Source organism: Podarcis melisellensis (assembly GCF_964234715.1).
Source record: "Podarcis melisellensis genome assembly, chromosome: 12".
Lineage (NCBI taxonomy): Eukaryota > Metazoa > Chordata > Lepidosauria > Squamata > Lacertidae > Podarcis > Podarcis melisellensis.
Window position 1 is genome coordinate 13,406,269 of NC_138544.1, and position 21,355 is coordinate 13,427,623.

The 21,355-nt window shown below is 43.3% G+C and overlaps 1 protein-coding gene across 4 annotated transcripts in view; it reads right to left on the reverse strand.

The window, feature by feature from the left end:
* Nucleotides 1-5,593: 5,593 nt before the first annotated feature.
* Nucleotides 5,594-21,355, reverse strand: part of CDCP1 (CUB domain containing protein 1) — a 39,313-nt gene continuing 23,551 nt past the window's right edge. For 3 of the 4 annotated variants that reach the window (XM_081882948.1, XM_081882949.1, XM_081882950.1), the window contains exons 4-9: nucleotides 20,470-20,832; nucleotides 18,930-19,133; nucleotides 17,059-17,445; nucleotides 12,967-13,332; nucleotides 10,401-10,488; nucleotides 5,594-8,575 (exon numbers count right to left, since the gene is read on the reverse strand). In XM_081882948.1, coding sequence (XP_081739074.1) covers nucleotides 8,140-8,575; nucleotides 10,401-10,488; nucleotides 12,967-13,332; nucleotides 17,059-17,445; nucleotides 18,930-19,133; nucleotides 20,470-20,832 — 1,844 coding nt within the window. In that variant the 3' untranslated portion in view covers nucleotides 5,594-8,139. The remainder of the gene's footprint in view (nucleotides 8,576-10,400; nucleotides 10,489-12,966; nucleotides 13,333-17,058; nucleotides 17,446-18,929; nucleotides 19,134-20,469; nucleotides 20,833-21,355) is intronic. The other variant, XR_014161938.1, reaches the window with a different exon arrangement.

Below are 21,355 nucleotides of genomic sequence, written 5' to 3' on the forward strand. Positions count from 1 at the left end.
CTCGCCGGTGATCGTCCAACTCCACCGGTCCTCTCGCCACGCATGCTGCGATGGACTGTTTTCCTGGCTGCCTACCACTACCGGCTCGTCCATCGCCCGGGGAAATCGATGGGCCATGCCGACGCCCTCAGCCGTTGCCCTCTTCCAGCATTTGTGGAAGACCAGGCTCCAGCTTCATCGCTCCTTCTGATTGAGGATCTTCCGGCAGCGCCTGTATCAGCTACCACTGTGGCCTCCGCGTCTGCCCAGGATCGCACCATCAGCCGGGTGCTCAACTGGGTGTGGAGGGGGTGGCCACAAGGGCCTTTTGCATCGGAGTTCCAGCCCTTCGCAACCAGACAACATGAACTCTCAGCTCATCGCGGCTGTCTGCTGTGGGGAGACCGCGTCGTGATTCCCCAGGGACTCCGTCAGCGCGTCCTGGAGGCTCTGCACGTTGGCCACCCGGGAATTGTCAAAATGAAGGCATTGGCTCGGTGTTACGTCTGGTGGCCTAATATGGACGATGCCATCACTGCCTGGGTGTCCGCCTGTCAAGCGTGCCAAGAGTCGAGGCCTGCACGACCGGCAGCTAAGGGACACACCTGGGAGACGCCAAAGACACCCTGGTCGAGGGTGCATATCGATCTGGCTGGCCCCTTTCACGGCCGGACCTTTATGGTAGTGGTGGACGCCTATTCCAAATGGCTGGAGGTCACCCTGATGCCCTCCACCACTACCGAAGCTGTCATCTGGGTGCTGCGAGGCCTGTTTGCAACGCATGGGTGTCCTGATGTCCTTGTCTCTGACAACGGACCGCAGTTCACGTCAGGCACCTTTGAGCGGTATCTTTTGGGACTGGGCATCCGCCATGCCCTAACGGCACCCTTTCATCCATCCAGCAACGGGCAAGCGGAAAGAATGGTGCGCTCGGCAAAAGAGGCACTGGCGCACCTGGACCGGGGAGACTGGCATGAGCGGGTCGCCGAATACTTGTTCGTGCAACACATCACCCCTCATGCGGCCACAGGGAGGAGTCCTGCTGAACTGCTTATGGGCCGCCGCCTCAGGTCACCGCTCGACCGGCTACACCCGGACTTTGCCGTGGCTGAGCCCCCAGGCTGTGCCAACGCGCCACGGTCATTTGTCCCAGGAAACCAGGTCTTTGCCCGGAACTATGTGGGGGACATTCCTTGGGTGCCAGCCACAGTAGTGGGAGTCACTGGACCTCGCTTGTACCAGGTGGCACTCGAAGATGGACGCTTGTGGCGACGGCACATAGACCAGCTTAGGCGCAGGGTTGGGAACTTGGACACTACCAAGGTGCCCCCAACTGCGCTTGCAGCTCCAGAAGAGACACGTACAGATGGCGAGGCCCCACCTACACCTCCCTCGCAAACTGCCAGCGTGGAGCCGAACCAAGCCGCTTCAGAACAGACTCAGACCACTCCACTTGCGGAGGCTCCACCCACAGCAGCGGATCCAGGGGAGTTGGTTCCAACGCCACCTAGGGTCGCACCACAGCCTCAGCAAGAACTGTGTGGCCCTCCGGACATGGCTACCAGTCCCCGGCGGTCTGGCAGAGTTTCCAAGCGCCCAACTTATTTAAAGGACTATGTTGTTGGACATGTATCACTGTTGGTCTAAGTATGGGAAATGTAACCGATATGCTTTTGTGCCTAATTGAACCATTACGCGTAGTGCTGTATATAAGGAAACCATTACGATTGTAACTAACACCTTATCTCGGTGGGGAGGGGTGTTATGTAGTGTAGTTTCACCCTGGGCCAACAGGGGGATACTGTATATAGTTTTCACTCAGGTCTGTAGATAGTTTTCACTCAGGTCCGCAGCAGTTATTTTAGGCGGGAACTCTGGGCTGTGGTTGTTACAATGTTGACAGCCGGCTGCCTATAAAAGCAGGCCGGCTGAGCTGTTTGCAGTCAGTTCTATTCCAGCTTACAAAATAAAGAGCTACTTGAAGAAATCGCTGGGCCGGCTGCTATGTCAACCCACAACTTAATAATAGACATTTTAAATTGCCCGCCCTGGAGTCCAAGACCACCCCCAGACACATCATGCATACATCACAGAAGGGGTGTTCCTCAAGACCACCCTCCCAGACACATCATACCTACCTCACAGAAAGGGCGGTCTACAACAGAAATTTGAGTGTGTTATTTACCCCCTTTCTGGCAGGTTACCTGTTAATGCTTACTTGATTGGATACCCTGGGGAGCCTGGCCAGTCTTTTGTAATGATAAATACTTAGTTCCTGAGCCAGGTCACAGGTTCACTCTATTCATACACAGACATACACTTAAGACAGGATTTGTGAAGGAAAGACAATGGGGAGGCTTTTCAATTTTCCTTGACCTTGCAGAGAAATCATTTGGTCAGTTTGGGACTCAAAATGGTTTTCAGGGCTATTTTCCTGTGCTGCTTCAGACATGTGGTTTATATATTTATGTACGTGTTTGCTTGGTGCATTTATTATATATATAAGACCTTAATTTTTTTATTTCAGTAGGCTTCAGAACTTTATCCATGCAGGCATTTTTTTAGTAAAAAGCAAGAAGGCTTCGAACGGCTGACACATCAATATGCAGACATGGACATCGCAGAAAGTTGTATCCAATGGCTTTTTTTGCCAGTTACCCTCTGCAGTTGTCTGGGGGCTTCTGGTTGGATTTTATATGTATTTTTTTGTGTGTGTGTGTAAATCCTATAAAAACTCCGGGTGGACAACACCTAGGGGTTCAGCTTTTGGGAAATATCCCACTGCATCTTACTTTGTGCAAAGTAATATAATTGCTGGACTCTCTGTCTCATCTGGCTCCTGTGTCTAATTGGCAAGATCCAGGAAGAACAGTTTTTTTTAACCTTCAACGCTTTCACTCACCTGAAGATTCAAGCCCTCCACCTGGAGGGGACCAAACAAACCTGGAGACTTCAGGATTTTGAATAATCTGGTTTTTGGTATGTGTAATGTTATGTACTGAAGTTCTCACCCTGGGCCAGCAGGGGGATGCTGTAGATAGTTTTCACTCAGGTCCACATATGCAAATAAGGGATTGAAAGTGACGTTCAGTGATTGGATAGTTACAGAAAATGGTTACTGTTGCGTTCTAGTGGAGCTCTATATAAGCAGGCTGGCCGAACCCTTCAGTTGAGTTCTGTTCTGGCGTAATAAAGAAGAGCTGTTTGAAGAATCGCTGTGTCGTCTGATATGTTCACCCACAACTTAACATGTAACATTCATCAAGCTGCAAGGGCCAAACTGTACACGAGTGGTTGCATTTTAAGAGGTCTCATTTAAAAAAGAAAAGAAAACCAGTTGTGGGGAATGTATAAAAGGATGAGGGTCATGGCATCTAGTGAGGGGTAGCAATTCTTTCTCTCCTGCCATATTTCTTGCCTCCTAAAGTTACTATCTGTTGCAGGAGGAAAACGGCCCCAAAACACCTTCACTGTTCTGTCAAAATAGTTGGGGGGGATATTTTCAATGAAAGATGACTAACTTCCTGTCTTGTGTCCTGAAGCCCATCAATTGTATCTGCTGTTTTAAAACGAATCAATACCGGACGTATTCTGTGCAATCAGATATTTACCAAATCTAGTAATCTGGGTCTTAACTGAGACAGGTCTACCACTGCCTTGGCAGAGAAAATTGGAAAGCATTTATTGAATACATGGGAAATAATTGTGTACAGTTGGCAGCATAAAGATAAATTCAACAGTGTAAATAGGTTTTGATGGATGCAATAATAGATTACTGAATGGTATAGTTTTTAAAAAAAATATGTAGGGATTTATGAAGAAACATGGAAAGAGAAGAAGGGAAGTCGTTGATATTTCAAGGATGTAAAAATGAGTATTTGAAATTGTAAAACAAAAATTTAATTAAAAAAACTTATAAAAATACATAAATACCTTGATCCTCACCTTCACCGACAGAGTTAATCTTTGTGGTGATTTCCAGTGTCTGAATTTCAAGCATGAGTATGAGGTTCGTTTTCCACAAGTGTACAAAAATGTATGATTAATGCCATTATTCACACAGCTATTAATGAAGATGAGATATCCTGTGTCTGGCCTCAAGTCCTTAATTGGGCATTAATCATGTAATTCTGGGAGTTAGTAGCCAACAGAGGATGCATATGATGGAAAAAAGAACTGGCACCTCTTTTTTTAAAAAAAGAAAAAAGCAGCCGACAGTACAGTAACTTAAAAATCAGCTTTCCTTTATTATTCCTTTTAGGATTGTCACGGTGGACCACGCAGCTTGCCTTAACAAGCATACATCAAATCTCTGGTAAGGAATGTGATTCCTTGCCTTCATCAGAATCTTTGTTGATGTTGAATGGGGTCTGATTCATCAAGGTTATTTAAATCACAAGCAAGCAGGTGCAGACAGAGCAGTATGAGGAAGAATGTGTCACAGAAGTCAAAGGAATGTGCTTGGATTTTTAAAGAACAAACTAGGCGTTTCCAAGTTACCTACGGTGGTAGTCAGCTAACTTTTACCTCGAATAGATCTACTGAAATTCACATGAGCAGCTTGAAACACAGCAAGGTCACTATCCTCTGCTGCGTTACAAGTCGCATTCTTACATTGCAGGCACTCCTGTCTTCCACTGCCTCCCGCAGTTTGGTCAAACTCATGCTGGTAGCTTCGAGAACACTGTCCAACCATCTCGGCCTCTGTCATCCCCTTCTCCTTGTGCCCTCCATCTTTCCCAACATCAGGGTCTTTTCCAGGGAGTTTTCTCTTCTCATGAGGTGGTCAAAGTATTGGAGCCTCAGCTTCACGATCTGTCCTTCCAGTGAGCACTCAGGCCTTGGAAATGAATTAACTACAGCTAAAATATTGTGTTCATTTTTCACATGGTCTAGCCTTCCCCTGCCCACCCCACTAATATTCCTAAGAGGGTCTCTTCTCCAGGCTTCAGAGAGTAGCTGGAAGTGGGGAGGCAGAAAAAGGTCCTCCTTTCCTTCCACTCTGAGGTTTAATCTGAAATCTTAGGCGCCCAGAGCTCAGAAACTGCTCACGCTAATGAAATTCCTTGTCGCAAAATGCGCCTAGAACAATGGGAGTTTTGAACACTGCTGGCCCCTAAGCAGAAATGGTTCTGTCAGAAGGGAGGATACGGGTTAACAGTACACTGTCATTCCTGATTTTTCACCAATGATCCATAACCAATTACCGTATTTTTCACTCTATAACACGCACCCGACCATAACACGCACGTAGTTTTTAGAGGAGGAAAATCCGTAGGCATGCCACCCGTAGGCATTCCCTCCATAACACGCACAGACATTTCCCCTTACTTTCTTGGAGGAAAAAAGTGAGTGTTATGGTGCAAAAAATACGATACATGCACATCAAGCAGCACCAGAATGATGCCATTTTGAGCAAAATTCCTGCCAATTTGGGACCACCAGCAAACCAAAAACCGGTAGTTCAAATTTAAGTACAGTAGTTACTTAAGATGCAGGTAAGCAGCGGTTAACTGTAAACATCATTTTATTTCAGGTTTGAAGAACTCACACATGTAAAAAAAAGACCCTTTGCATCAACATGTCCCTCTCTATTAAACACAGAAAATGCATATTTTTATTATTAAAAAAAACAGCCTGGGATTTAAGAAATTACAGCATTTTAAGACTGTGGAACAGGAACACTGTGGATTTCAGTCAGGTACAAAAGTGGCACAAATATTTACAATGACAGTATCATGTAAGACAACACTTCAAATGCAGCATTAAAAAAAAGAGGACTATACAGTGAATAAGTTATTGAGCGGCATATAGAAATAGTGGCATCAAAACAAGTAACTTGGGGGATAATTATGCAACTCCAGTCTGAGCCTGCAATTCTCATGAAGGTTTTATTGCATAGTGTTCTGCATTCACAGAGGCTACAAGAAATACAATTCTATCTGAGGGGGGGGGGGATTGTCACACCGCCAGGAAACGAGGTTTTACGCAACTTTAGCAAGACATAACATACTTTCCCATTTATAAAATAGGCCCAACCTTCCAGGACAAATTCGTATGATATATGCATACAAAAATGATGTTTACGGAGACCCAAGCCTCATCCATTTCACAACCGTCCAATGGGAGATGCCCAAGAGTGAACACGAGGCCAAGATATTTCACACAGACCACAGAATGAACTGCAAAAAGACATCCTGACTACTGTATGTAATTTAACTGATCAGAGCCAATACACAGATTAGAAGTACTATTAATGTGAAAATTAAATGCTAATGATGGAAACTGGAGTTACTGGCTTCAACCTATACACATTTAGAGTGAAAAGATCTGAGTGGTACAAATTTACATGGCTGCACAAAATTTACTGAATGTGTTACTTCGAAGGAATCCAGAAAAGTTCTTTGTAAAACTACAAGGTGCTGCTCGTTTTTGCCAGCTCAGAAGTCACGGCTGATATTTCACCTGAGATTCAGAAGCAACTTAAACTTAAGGCAAGTGCAGCGTCTTTGGGGAAGGATGCCCCAGAAAGCCCCATTGCTCTCACACAACATCACCAAATAGCCTTCTGGATTTTAACTATTATCCTTTTTCTGTGGCTAGTTAAAACTGCGTATGATGCACACGCACGCCCACAGACACACGCTGCCTGAAGCAGCCCTTGCTCAAGAACTGCTGAGGTAAATGGGAGTTCTGCAAGAGGCCTTGCGCAACAGTCAAACACTTATGTACAAAGATGAAATGCTAATGTCGAGTAGCTGCCACAAAGCCCAATGGAAATGTTTCCCCACATTGTATTAACTGCTGAATATTTCTGAGTGAAGCCTGTGTACGGCAATCGTATTCAGTCAAGTGACATAGTGTTATGTCATTTAAAAAAAATGCAAACTTTGCCTTTCCATCCTTTCCTAACTTGCATTCTGTTTAATCATCACTTTGCAAGAGTTAATTCACACTAAGCCAGCTGGCGCCTCTCTGGAAGTCTAGCACAGTGTGCAAAATTATTTATGTTCCACAAAGCGGCTCACCTACCCACAAAATCAGGCACTTGAATACATAGGTTTGGGGAAATTTATCCTGCCAAAATCCAGAGTCGTACAGGCCATGAAAATGGCATTGTTGTCTTCCTTGTTCTTATATATTTGAAGGCAAGGACTTAGCCATTGGTTGCACATATGCATAAAAAGTTGCATATTTTCACGTGTCTTCAGAACATAACATCTTTTAAACATCCATCGAGGTCAAGCCCATAAATAATTTTGAACATTTTACACTGAAGTCTATCGTTTTTGCACCATAAGGGTTGCGCAGATTAGCAGCCTCATTCATGCTGAACTAATCATTTCTTTGCACAGGAACCTTGGCAATATTATATCATTTGCATATTTGCTGGCGAAGTGGAAACTGCTATGTTATATGCATGAATAAAAATTAAATAATTGTTTTTATTTAAATAAAAATAAAAAAGAACCTGGACGACACACTGGTCTTAGTTTTAAAAACATCACTGGAGGACAATCACAACAAAATTATAGATGAAAAAAGAAAGAAAATGAAATGTCCTGAACTGTATATATACATACACCATACAATTGATTGAAAAGAGAAGTAGAATTCTTTTTCACAAATAGCACAATAACTTTTGCTGTTCAGTTGTTGTAGGCATTGTCCATTCAAGGACTGGTGTAATCCTCGTCACATCCAAGGAAGTGAATCCACGTGAATAATAGAAGTCATATTCCTATGACAAGGCTACGGTGTGAAAAAACCATCTTCAGACTATGCCATTCTACACACCCACATTTTTTATTCTGTAGTATGGCTGAAATCTTCACAAGAAACACAGGAAGGAAGATATTTTTGGCAAAATATCCAGCTTCGTTCAAGCTCCAATGTGCCATCTCTTCTTGCCTTTTAAAAAACACAGGTCTGCTATTACGACGACCGAAAATACAGCTTTGCTGTCCTTTTCCATGTTCAAAGTTACTTGTATCCCTGCAAAACATGCTACGGAAATACATCGTCTGAGCACGTTCATTCGAAAACTGGAACAGAGTTGCAGCAGCAACCAAAGTATTTTGTTTTCATTTTTTTGGAAAAGGTAAATCACGGAAAAATGGGTGCAAGATTTAGTTTATTATCTGAACCGTCAAATAAACATTAGAGCTCTGAATTTTCCTGTTCGTTTTCCTCAAGCAAGGACTTGCCGACATCTCCATTACCACTCGAAGTCACGTCACCATTGGCCTGGAGTTCTTCCGGTTTGCGTTGTGCAAAGGTATAGATCTCACTGTCAGTCAATATCGTGAAAGAGGATTCCTCCATACTGGGCACTTTGGATATTTTCCTGATCGGAGGCGGCGAAGGGGCCGTACTCACTGGTCCAGTAAAAGGCTGGTACACGCCTATTTCGGCATTTTCCGGTTTCATAGAGTCATCCAGCAAGTGCCCATAAACCATGGTGTCATCAATAACTGCATAGATATGAGACTCGTTCTTTTTCCTCTTTTTGAATATGCCCTGCTTTCCAGGCAACTGGGTGTTGACGTTACCGTTATACACTCCTATGGGTGGAGTCTGGTTTTCCTGTTTTTTTCTGGGGGGGGGGGGGGAGAAACAAGAAACGTTAAAAATAAACTTGCATTCTCTGCCCGGCCACCCAAAAAGAGCTCCTGAAGCCAATCGGGAAGTCCTGTCGGATGTTCGGGTTCCAAAGAACATTCGCAAACCAGAACACTCACTTCCGGGTTTGCGGCGTTCAGGAGCCAAAATGTCTGAGTACCAAGGTGTTCAGGATCCAAGGTATGACTATATTAACAAAGACAACAGCAAGTATAAAACACTCAATTTGGCCCAGAAGCTTCATGGAATAAAAACAGCTAAAGCGAGAGGAATTGAACTTGAAGATAACCAGGTGACAGCAAAAACTGCAAATTGTTTAGCAGGTGCAATTAGGATAAGATCTGTTATTTGATTATTGATGTAAACCTCTAGAATGCATTTTGCATAGCTAAGCCTTTACCCTTATCTTTAGTGCATTTTATTTTATTGCTATGGCTATGGCTAGTGACTGATGCAAATAAAGATTCTTCTGATCTGAAGCTTCATGGAATAAAAATAACTATAAGGAAAGGAATTGAACTTAACAGGAAAGGAGTTTTACAGCTAAGGGGACTGTGCTAAAGAGGCCTTGGGCTGCATGGCCGCCAGCCTAACATATCTCAGCCTAACATGTATCACAGTATTTTAATATTCTTTTGGAAGCCGCCCAGAGTGGCTGGGGAAGCCCAGCTAGATGGGTGGGGTATAAATTATTATTATTATTATTATTATTATTATTATTATATCTCAAGATGGAGCGTTGAATTTCCCACTTTATTTTCACACAGGGAACCATGTGAAATAGCCACCCTGCAAAAACGCTGCTGTCAGATAACACCCTAATTTTAGCATTTCCTCTGGTGTAACTTCATTTTATATGTCTCCCCGTTCACATAGTATGGGAAGATATACACATCTTAAAAATAAACGTGATTCAGAACTCTTAAGAGTTCATACGGGCTAAAGTCTTCGTGACATTGGCCCAAGTGCCTCTGAATGGGGGCTAAATGCAGACATGAATCACAGCCACTACTGCTTCATCACGATGTGACTTCCATAAGCAGAAGAGAATTGGGAAACTCGGGTCTCTCCCTTCCTGACTGTATTCTGACCGAGACAGCCAAGGGGGTTGCTTTGGAGGGGTGGCATTTGTTGGTGCTGGTAAAGGGAAACTTGCATGAAGAGAGGTCAAGAAGTCTGTGGTGGAAACCACCAAGTTCAACCAACCATCTATATTAAATTGGAGTCGCCTTAAACAGGGAATGAGGGGGAAAATTACTTTTAGAAGAAATGATTCATAACAAGCAGGCATTATTGGGAGAGAGAAGTTGGAACAGTTTTGGCAAGTTTTCAAGCACTAAGAAATAAATCTCAGGGGAAGAACTTGTCCTTCAAGAGGACCAATTAGAATTCAGCCTTAAAAATCATTGCTAGTCACCTCCTGCTACAAAACGGACTTCTGGGGGAGGCTGCCAGGGGTCTGAATTGATTGCTTACAGAGGGCCACAGGTGGCCCATACCTGCCTTAAGGTGTGCAAATATAGCTCTTGTACCAGTTAACATGCAGCCAGTGTGTGCCAGGACGACAAATTTCCTGCTGTGATTTCTGCCCCGATGCCATCGGCACTGCAAGTTCTAACAGTGCAGGTCACATCAGGAAGAGATCAAAGCATGTTCAAGGCTCCAGATCACAAAGGAATAGTGTTCAGGGTTCCCTGGTTTGGGGCCTGCAATACTCCGTTAAAACCTGTATCTGCCTCTGGCAGAAAATGGGACATTTTAATCTGCACCGAAAACCTCTGAGAACAAGAGAAACCTACTTCTTCCTCTTAGTGCAGAATATGGCAAGCCCGATAGTTGATAGCAGTGCGAGTCCGCCAACCACCACGCCAATGATGACTGCCAAACCTGCAAAAAGTTAAAGTGAGATGTTCAGTGATATACAGAGAGGTGGCTCATCTTGTCCTGATTCACAGTCGCTGCATTCGCTAGCTTCTGAAACATTCCAGATTTTTATAAGCGTGTGCACATAGACACACAATCCAAAGGAACGAAAGAAGAGAGATAGAAAGGGAGGTCTGGAGGGGAAGGGGTTAAGCTGCGGGGTTCTCTCCTGACTAAACTTTCATGCCATGCATTTAACACTTGAGAGAGATTTACAATCTAAAATCCATATATTGCAATTTAGCAGGGACACGGGTGGTGCTGTGGGTTAAACCACAGAGCCTAGGACTTGCCGATCAGAAGGTCGGTGGTTCGAATCCCCGCGACGGGGTGAGCTCCCGTTGCTCGGTCCCTGCTCCTGCCAACCTAGCAGTTCAAAAGCACGTCAAAGTGCAAGTAGATAAATAGGTACCACTCCGGCGGGAAGGTAAACGGCGTTTCTGTGCGCTGCTCTGGTTTGCCAGAAGCGGCTTAGTCATGCTGGCCACATGACCCGGAAGCTGTACGCCGACTCCCTCGGCCAATAAAGCGAGATGAGTGCCGCAACCCCAGAGTCGGCCACGACTGGACCTAATGGTCAGGGGTCCCTTTACGTTTTTATTGCAATTTAGTACACACACTGGGGGAAGGCAGGGGGAGGAAATGCACAGCAACTTGTAAATCAGGAGAATTTCAACAAATGCAGTTAACAGCTGGATGGTGGGAAGGGGAAGAGAGAAATAGACGTGGTGGGAAATCGCAAGAAGTTACGCAACTGCAAAAGAGTCATGCACAAGATATTCTCTCTTTTAAAAAATGTTCCCACGTATGACATCCTGAATAGAATAGAAAAAGAAGTTTAGATAAAATAATCTCTCAACTGCTATGACTATCTAGCCTCATTTAAAAGTTCAGCTATGACAGGAAATATGTTCCAGATTTGCTCTTCAGCAGCATGAATATTTATACACTAAAAAAGTGAAGTTATTCCCTTCTATATGCAATGTTCCCAGGTAGTTGCCATGTTTCAACGGGGAGTTTCACTAAAAGCACCCCTGTACATCTCTGCCATGGTTGCGCCATGAAAATATGAACCATGTGTGTCTTGTTTGGGTGGATATAAACACAAGGGAAACGCCATAAATAAGACAGAAATGAGATCGTTTCAACATAAGAAAAAAATCTCTATGGAAAACGGGGTTCTAAAATTTCCTGCTCTCAGGCGCCATCTGGTGTTGCATGTTTATAGCGCGTTCCATTCACTGTTTCTTTACTAATGCAGCAGAGTCCTCTGATAGCTCCATCCCATTTTACACAAAGTTAAGAGTTTATGATAATAATGGAAGCACAGGTAAACTTGCACCTACACCCTACACCCAACAGGTTTTCCTCGCTTACCAGGCTCTGGGAAGGTTGTGCGAGGGCCCTGGTTGCTGGCAGAATCCCACATACACCTCCTTCCGAAATCCTTGTAAGCAACCTCTCCCCCACCTTGCGGGCTGGCGGGAGAAGTGGTCCAGTGGTTTGGGGGATACAAGCTTGCTGAAAGCAGCTGAAAGGATGCTCAACATAGGTAGAAGAAGTGCGTAAGAGAAGGAAGTCCATGTTGACAGCTAGGAACTACAGTGGTACCTTGGTTCTCAAACGCCTTGGTTCCGAAGCGCCAAAAACCAGGAAGTAAGTGTTCCGGTTTCCGAACATTTTTCAGAAGCCGAGTGTCCAACGTGGTTGTCGGCTATTGTTTCCAGGGTGCCTGCACCAATCAGAAGCTGCGTCTTGGATTTCGAATATTTCGGAAGTCAAACGGACTTCCGGAACAGATTAAGTTTGGCACTTTCGTTTTGCTATTTATTTCACATTTTTGTTTTTGAGGCTTTTTCAGTTCATTTGTTTTTGCGACTGTGTGGAACCCGGTTCAGCTACTGATTGATTGATTGATTGATTGGTTGGTTGATTAATTGTGTGACTGCGGAAATGGATAAAATCCCCCCATCCAAACAATGACTATCGTCAGTGCAAGTAAGAAAAAAAAATGAATTTTAATTTTTATCATCTACAACACTGTCTTATTTATTTTATGGCACAGTACATTGATTATTGCTTTCATTTTATGGATCAATGGTCTCATTAAATAGTAAAATTCATGTTAAACTGCTGTTTTAGGGGTTGTTTTTAAAAGTCTGGAACGGATTCATCCATTTTGCGTTACTTTCTATGGGAAAGCGTGCCTTGGTTTTAGAACGCTTTGGTTTTGGAATGGACTTCCGGAACGGATTAATTTGAGAACCAAGGTACCATTGTAGCCCAGGAAATTAACCCCTGTGTGACTGAAACCAGGTAGAAAGTTCTTCCCCAACTCTGTAGGTTCATGGGAAAAGAACACAGAACTGAAAGATGAACAATTGTCAGGACAGGACCTCCCTTTGGTTATTGTGAAACAATGCACAACATGTGGTACCTCACCTGCTTTTTTCTGAACAAACTTCACCCTGAACTGCATGCTCAGTTGCTGATTGGTCGCCGGCTTACAGTTAGTGATGTTTACCCAGAAATGATGCTTCAGATCGAGAGTTTGAGGTAGTTTCTGATCTTCGCGGCGCACGGTTTCTTCTGCATTCGGTCTCTGTTCCTGAATATAGATGTTGGCCCGGCTCTGTACACAAGTAACACCCATTCGGTCCTTTGGGAACGACAGCTGCGCAACTTGTTTTGCCGGGACGGTGATGTTCCAATACACAGAGGTGAAAGGAGGCAGACCTTCCAGCCAGTTAGGGGTCTGCAGGTAAACTTCGGTTTTCGGATCTGGAGTAACGCTGAATACACACTCTTCTGCGGGGGCACAAAAAAACAAATGTGCGAAGTCATTGCTGCCCTTTACTTCGGTGCAAGACAAAATAAACCCTTTGTGAAAGAAAGCTTAGCTATCTCTAAGACATGCAGATCCTGCAATTTAAGCTGTGCTAAAAAAAATTGTGTACACCCCGCACAAAGGAATCTGCCTGGTTTCACATCTCACTGAATCACTTCTCATAGAGTCATAGAATTGTAGAGTTGGTCATCTATGTCAGTGTTTTTCAACCACTGTTCCGCGGCACACTAGTGTGCCGCGAGATGTTGCCTGGTGTGCCGTGGGAAAAATTGAAAAATTCGAAAGATTTAAAAATAAAGTATTTTATAATTTTTCATATTTCTGTTTACTTACTATTTCATAATAAAGTAATTATAAAATACTTTCTTTGTGTTTATTTGATTCCTATTCAAGAGAATTACTTTATATATAGTCAATATAGGCACAGAGTTAATTTTTTTAACATTTTCTAATGGTGGTGTGCCTCGTGATTTTTTTCATGAAACAAGTGTGCCTTTGCCCAGAAAAGGTTGGAAAAAAAATGATCTATGTCATACGTGTGGAGGAAAAGCTTAAACACATAGCAGTTTCCCAAAAAGTAGACCAGAGGCAATTGTACTTCATCCAGCAGCGCTTTACTGCTACTGAAGGCAAATGAGCATAATGGTCACAAATCCAATACATTCAGGATTGGCACCGTCCATAAGAAAATCCAGTTGCAGCAGACTTAACTAACTTACAATTACTTAACCTATGATAAGATAAAGGTGGATTTGATTTAAATCAAATTGATTTAAATCACTTGTCAGTAAGACTTGATTTAAATCACTTTCTAACAGAAAGACTCATTCTTGCTGGCATAATCTTAATATTTACAACCAGATGAAGGTTTCATTTTTGGAATAATAAATTTTCAGAGTAGTTTTTACATTTACAGTGGTGCCTCGCAAGACGAAATTAATTTGTTCCGCAAGTCTTTTCGTCTTGCGAAGCACGGTTTCCCATAGGAATGCATTAAAAATCAATTAATGCGTTCCTATGGAAACCGCCTTCAGACCAGGTCCGGGGACAGTCTGTCCCCCAACCTCTTCTGAAGGCTGGCGGGGGGCAAAAGTCTTTGCTCCCCCCTGCCTGCCTTCCCGGGAGAGCGGAAAAGGCAGCGCTGCCTTCCCGCTCTCCCAGAAAGGCAGGCAGGGGGGACAAAGACTTTTGTCCCCCGCTCGCCTTCGGAAGAGGTCCAGGACCTCTTCCGAAGGCGGGCGGGGGGCAAAAGTCTTTGTCCCCCCTGCCTGCCTAACCGGGGGCTTTTAAATCGCCCCGGGACTGTCTGGGGCGATTTAAAAGCCCCCGGACGGCTTTTGAAGGCAGGCGGGGGGGAGCAAAGACAGTCCCGGGGCGATTTAAAAGCCCCCGGTTAGGCAGGCAGGGGGGACAAAGACTTTTGCCCCCTGCCCGCCTTCGGAAGAGGTCCTGGACCTCTTCCGAAAGCGGGCGGGGGACAAAAGTCTTTGTCCCCCCTGCCTGCCTTTCCAGGAGAGCGGGAAGGCAGCGCTGCCTTTTCCGCTCTCCCGGGAAGGCTGGCAGGGGGGAGCAAAGACTTTTGCCCACCGCCAGCCTTCAGAAGAGGTCCTGGACCTCTTCTGAAGGCTGGCGGGGGGCAAAAGACTTTGCTCCCCCCCCGCCTGCTTTCAAAAGCCGTCCGGGATAGCGGGAAGCGCTTCCCTGCTATCCCGGACCGCTTTTAAAATGCTGGCGGTGGGGAGCAAAGCCTTTCGCCCCCGCCGGCCTTCCTGGACCTCTTCTGAAGTCCGGAGGGGGGGGGAAAGGCTTTGCTCCCCACCGCCAGCATTTAAAAGAGGTCCCCGGAGATTTCCCTATGGGTTTTCGTCTTGCGAAGCAAGCCCATAGGGAAAATCGTCTAGCGAAGCGTCGCAAAAAACGAAAAACCCTTTCGTCTTGCGGGTTTTTCGTCTTGCGAGGCATTCGTCTTGCGGGGCACCACTGTATATCAAAAATTACTGATTTGGTGATACTAGTAGAAATACAAAGACAGGTAATTATGAAACTATTTGGACAACTTTTCCGCTGTACTTTGTTGGAAGGAGAAAAATAATCATTTCCTTAATAACAATTTATTTAACTGAAACAGTAACATTATAGCATATGTATCCATGTTTGTTAACTGATGTGATTAAACAATTTAAAAAACAACAACAACAGAGTTTTAGCACACATGAAAAATTTAAAACAAATCCTTATTTCCTGATGAATAGCCTTTGGACTATAATGTAACTTAAATAGAAAACTATCTTTAGAAAGGTTTTTCCTCCAAAAGCATTTTATTTTTAAAATCCGATTTAAATTTCAAAAAATCCAATTTAAATAAAATAAATCAGACTTAATTTTTCAAAAAATCTGATTATTATTTTTTTAATCAATGATTTTTATCCACCCTGGATAAGACTAAACTTTAGCACTAAGCATACTATGTACAGAACACCAGTCCCTTGAAATACAGGAATCTCATCTAAAGCATCCGTGACAAATGGCCATCCAACCTCTTCTTAAAAACTTCCAAGGAAAGAGAGTCCACTACCTTCTAAGGGAGACCATTCTACTGTTGAACAGCTCTTACTGTCAGAAAGCTTTCCCCAATATTTAGTCAGAATCTCCTTTCCTGTAACTCAAAGCAACCAGTTCAAGTCCTACCCTCCAGAGCAGGAGAAAACCAACTTGTTCTCCCTTCCATGTTCCATTCTCCCTGCTTCTCTATTTCAGCTATCCTAGAGCTGCAGCGAAACATGCTGTGGAAGATCTAAGCTCGCCCTGCCACAAAACCTGTCTGCAAGCAGACATGCTAAACTCTCCTTTGATAAATAAACCCATGCCCCTTTCCCAGACCATTCGTTTCTCTCTGTGCCGCCCCCCAATTAATTTTTATTAGTTTTCAATTACAAAAATCCAAATTATGCCTCATTATATCCATATCAAATCACAATACCAAATCAAATATAAATTAATCAAATATCCAATTGTATAATTTTGGTGGCCCCTCCACGTGCTAGAATTACAGGTTTAATAAAAAAAATCATTTCTGCTTCCAAAGTCTTATTTGATCCAACTGTATTCCAATCATAATAATACTATATTATTCAACAGCTGCAATATTTATGACTTCTATTCGTATTAATACATTCAATGATTTATTAGTCCACAAGTGAAGATCTTTATCCTTGCTGCTGCGTGTTGTAATTATTTGTCCGTATTTACCAAATCACACCCCTTGGTTTCATGGCAATCTGATTTTTTAAATTATTATTATTTTCCAAAATGTCTAGGCACAGTCATTGCAGACAATGCTTCAAAATCCATGCTGGCGACGTCTGCCGAAATCTCAAACTGAAGTGAATTTTGGTGGGATTTTAAACATTTTCACAGGGATGACTTTGACCCCACGAAAGCTCCCTCTCTTGCTCGTGGATCCTTAACCATATAACCCTTTCAGATGACAACCACCTAGGCTTCCTTGCCATAATCCAAATTTTACTAGATCTCAGATATTACACCCCCCAAAAAAAGAATAGCCACATTTCAACCTCGGGATATTTGACATCAGTTCTGGAAAGGGCATTTCACTCGGCTGATACAAGATTTTAACTTTCTTTACTTTCTGAATGCAGAGAAGGAGCGAAACAGAATAAACTCACCTTGAATAACGGGCATAAAAAACAACGTGAGGTTCGGTTTCAGAGACTCACTAATCCACCTTCTGCCATACGTCTTAAGCATTACAGTGATGTTGTCTTTCATCTGAATTTTCTCAATGGCTCCACCAGGGCAGAAGACACCCAGTCGCAACGCCTTTTCTGGGGCGCTGCCATTAATGGAGTAACTATAACCCCCAGAGCATGCTTGATTCTGGTTTGGGATATGTTGCTTAAGTTTCGAGGCTAGAGACCTGATTTCTATGAGGGTGTCTGCCGGGGCCTGGAGTTTCCACGTAAACGTGTCAAGCAGGATTGGCAGCTCAGTAAGAAATGGCGGTACAAGCAGATGGAAGCGTCTCATCTGGCAGGCTTTGGAATTCCAACAGACTGCAATGAGAAAGACACATGGTTATAGCCATAGGCTCTGGGCCAGAGAAACAGGCAGGTGGCTACCCATAGAAGACATATGGGGTATTCAAAGAGATATGCAGAAATTTGATGAGTCTGGGAGAGAGGAGTCACGGAAAAAGGCCTACTGGGGAGCAAGGAATTTTGCTAAGAGTCGGGTCAACCATGGGGCTGTTGTAGACTAGGGCTAGAGGATGGCAGGGGGCATACAAAAGAGGGGTGTACGTTGTTGTGGACAGGTCTCCCTTCCCTAGGAGGTACCTAGGAATGTGGTCATCACCACCTACACAGGCGACAGATAAGTGGCCCATGGAGGTGATTGTGGTCTCTAAACATGGGTAAGAAGAAGGAAAATATGGAGAACGTCCATTTCACATGATCAACAATCTGATGCCAAACACACATTAACATTTGTGGTTGGAGTCATCTCCGTTTATTTATTTTTTTTAATAGTCAACTCCACTAATTTAAGGGGGGGGAATTAAAACAGTGAAATAGTTATAGCGTTATAAGAATATATTTTTTTTTAAAAATGGAACCCAGCAAAAAGGGTTAAGTCGTTTCCCCCCCCAAAAAAATTATTCATTTTATAATACAAATAAAGGGTTAAGTCATTTTTTAACCAGGCAGAGGGCCTTCTCGGTGGTGGCGCCCGCTCTGTGGAACGCCCTCCCATTAGATGTCAAGGAAACAAACAACTACCTAACTTTTAGAAGACATCTGAAGGCATCCCTGTTTAGGGAAGTTTTTAATGTTTGATGTTTTGTTGTGTTTTTAGTATTCTGTTGGGAGCCGCCCAGAGTGGCTGAGGAGACCCAGCCAGATGGGTGGTGTATAATAAAATTATTATTATTATTATTATTATTATTATTATTATTATTATTATTAATTAAAATGTCATGGATCTGTGATCAGCAAGCGGGAGTGAGATACAAATTAAATACATATAATAAATATATATTTGTTCCCCCAGGCTTTGAGGTTATGAGTTTCCTTTACTGAACAGGTTGCTATTATGTTGTCACACTGCTATGTTATCTTTTTTTAAAAAACAACTGCTGAATATATTTATTGTGTTTTATTGTCAAAACCCCACGCTTTTAAAAATAATGAAGACAGAAGAGTAAGTTTAAAAGCAATGGCATCTGTGGAGACTGAGCTACACTTTTGTTTTCCTGAAAAGAAAGTGGGACTTTCTGCAATCTGATAAAAGATGGGAACTTGCATTCGGAGAACGTACGATGGTGGTCCCATCAACTGACAATTTATGTCAGCTCCATCTGCCCATCTGAAAGCTCAAATGTTATTTCTAATTAGTCAAGCCTAATGAGCAACAAAAGGACAGATGATGAAAACAAACAGCATTTGGAAGGGCGAGTAAAAATAGGAATACATTCTTGTCAGATGTCTCCCCGCCAAATACACACTTTAAGGGAACTAAATTCCAGACATTTTGTTCATACCTTTAGACTGCACAGCCGTTACCCTCACATTCTCCGTATTTTTACACAGTAAGGCGATAGTGTAACTGGAACCGGATACTAAAGTCACGTTGGTCTCACATTTTTTACTACGATTAATACAGATCAAGCATAAACTTCCAGGCTTCGAAAATATTGTAAGGTTTAAGTCCCTCTCTCTCATGAGGTCAACTCTGTAGGTTACATCTGAAAACAAGAAAACAGAGGAGATCATTTAGAAGAACTGCAACACCTAGTCCGTTTCTTAAAAATAAGAAAATAGTGCAGCTGTTGTTCCATGATTTGCAAGATCTAAAGAAGAATCTAAATTACCGTATTTTTTGCACCATAACACTCACTTTTTTCCTCCTAGAAAGGAAGGGGAAATGTCTGTGCGTGTTATGGAGGGAATGCCTACGGGTGGCATGCCTACGGATTTTCCTCCTCTAAAAACTACATGCGTGTTATGGTCGGGTGCGTGTTATAGAGCGAAAAATACGGTACTTAGGGGCATTATGTTTTGAAACCGTTAAGCTGTTCACCTCTTTCTAATTTACAAGGACAGGTAAAGAAAGTTACTATGAAATACCTGAATTCTCCATATAAACAACTGTCATGGCATATTAATGGAATACTTTATCAATCAGTGTGTCATCGATTGTGGGTCCTCCTTTTAAGTTTGTGCTTTTGTAAAGTTAAATGACTTCAATCGACCAACAGGCACAAAAATGTCCACTCAATCTCTCCCCCTTCTTCCAACAGCAGTTTCCCAACCTTGGCGACCATCTCCTTTGCAACAATCCCATTGTAACCCCTGAAGAGGAGACGGCCCCAAGGTTTGCTTTAACGTGAAGTTCTTCATAATGGTATTACTGACAAACATAGTAAACTTTAGCTAGCCCAAAATACTGAATGGATGTCCAACGCCCCTGTCTAAACTTAATCTCTGACAGGGAAGTCATGTTGACAATGGCCTTCTAAATTCAGGAACTGAATTTATTATTAAATCCAATTTCCAATTGTAACCAATATAAGGTACAGCTCCGACTCCATTCCTACTTATGGGCATGAAAATTACCAGAAAGCAGTGCTTTACTTTTTTTATTTTTTATTTTTATTTTTTGAGACCATCTTTTCCAGTACAGTTGTACCTTGGAAGTCAAACGGAATCCGTTCCGGAAGTCCATTCGACTTCCAAAATGTTCGGAAACCAAAGCGCGGCTTCTGATCGGCTGCAGGAAACTCCTGCAGCCAATCAGAAGTCGGACCAGACATTTGGCTTCCGAAAATCATTTGAAAACCTGAACACTCACTTCCGGGTTTTGGTCGTTTGGGAGCCGATTTGTTCGGGAGCCAAGGCGTTCAAGATCGAAGGTATATATAGTGTGGTGTTTTTCCAAAAGAAAAAAGGGTACCTGTATTATTAACCCATAGTGCATATTTTGCCCCATTAAGTTTTGCTGTGCACTCTCTCTTTTACACACACACACATACACATGAACCAAAGAAAAGAGAAAAGGGAAAGAGGGAATTGGTTACTTACTCTCTTCATTTTCAGGGCGCTGAACAAAAACTTTAAAATGCAAATTGTGAGCCCCAGCATTCTGTTGATATTGCTTACAGCCTTGCATGGAAAGGTTGAAATTACCAGCAAGAACGACCGACTGCCCCTCTTTGGGTGTCAGCTCTTGAGGGTGCTGCCCGGGTAACTGGTACTCGACTGTCTGAAAGTTCCGCTCACATTTTGCGGTGGTGTAGTTGAGGATAGAGATACGTGCTCTTAAGTTGAATGGAATGACAAATTGCCAGGCCACCAGTTCATTTTCTGGTAACCCCACCGGGTAGTTGGCAGATATCAAGGTTGCTTCTCCTTCTGTTTGAAATGTGGATTCAACAATGCACAATCCTATTTTAAACACAAAGGGAGACAAGCATTTGTGAACACATACAATCACAGGTGAACCTCAAAATTATAAACTTGTTTGAACTAGACAGTGCTTGCATTGCAGTCCTCCTTCCCAGCCCAGCAGTCACCAGAAACCTCAGGATAGTGACCCTTGCCTTGTTAGAACTACTCTCAAGGCCAAGTTGGTGCCAGAATTAGACCACCAAGAAAAATAGTTTCAATTACCTTTGACTGAGAAAGTACAGACAGACAGACAGACATGGCCACTATGAGCATAAAAGAGAGCCTATGTGTTTAGGCACAGGCAAACTCGGCCCTCCAGATGTTTTCGAACTACAACTCCTATGATCCCTAGCTAACAGGACCAGTGGTCAGGGATGATGGGAATTGTAATCCCAAAACATCTGGAGGGCTGAGTTTGCCAATGCCTGGTTTAGTTTCTAAGGTGATATGTGTGTTGTATTCTCTCATGGGCTTAGCTTGCAAGTTCTGGCTCAAGTGAAGACAGTGACATTGTGGTTTT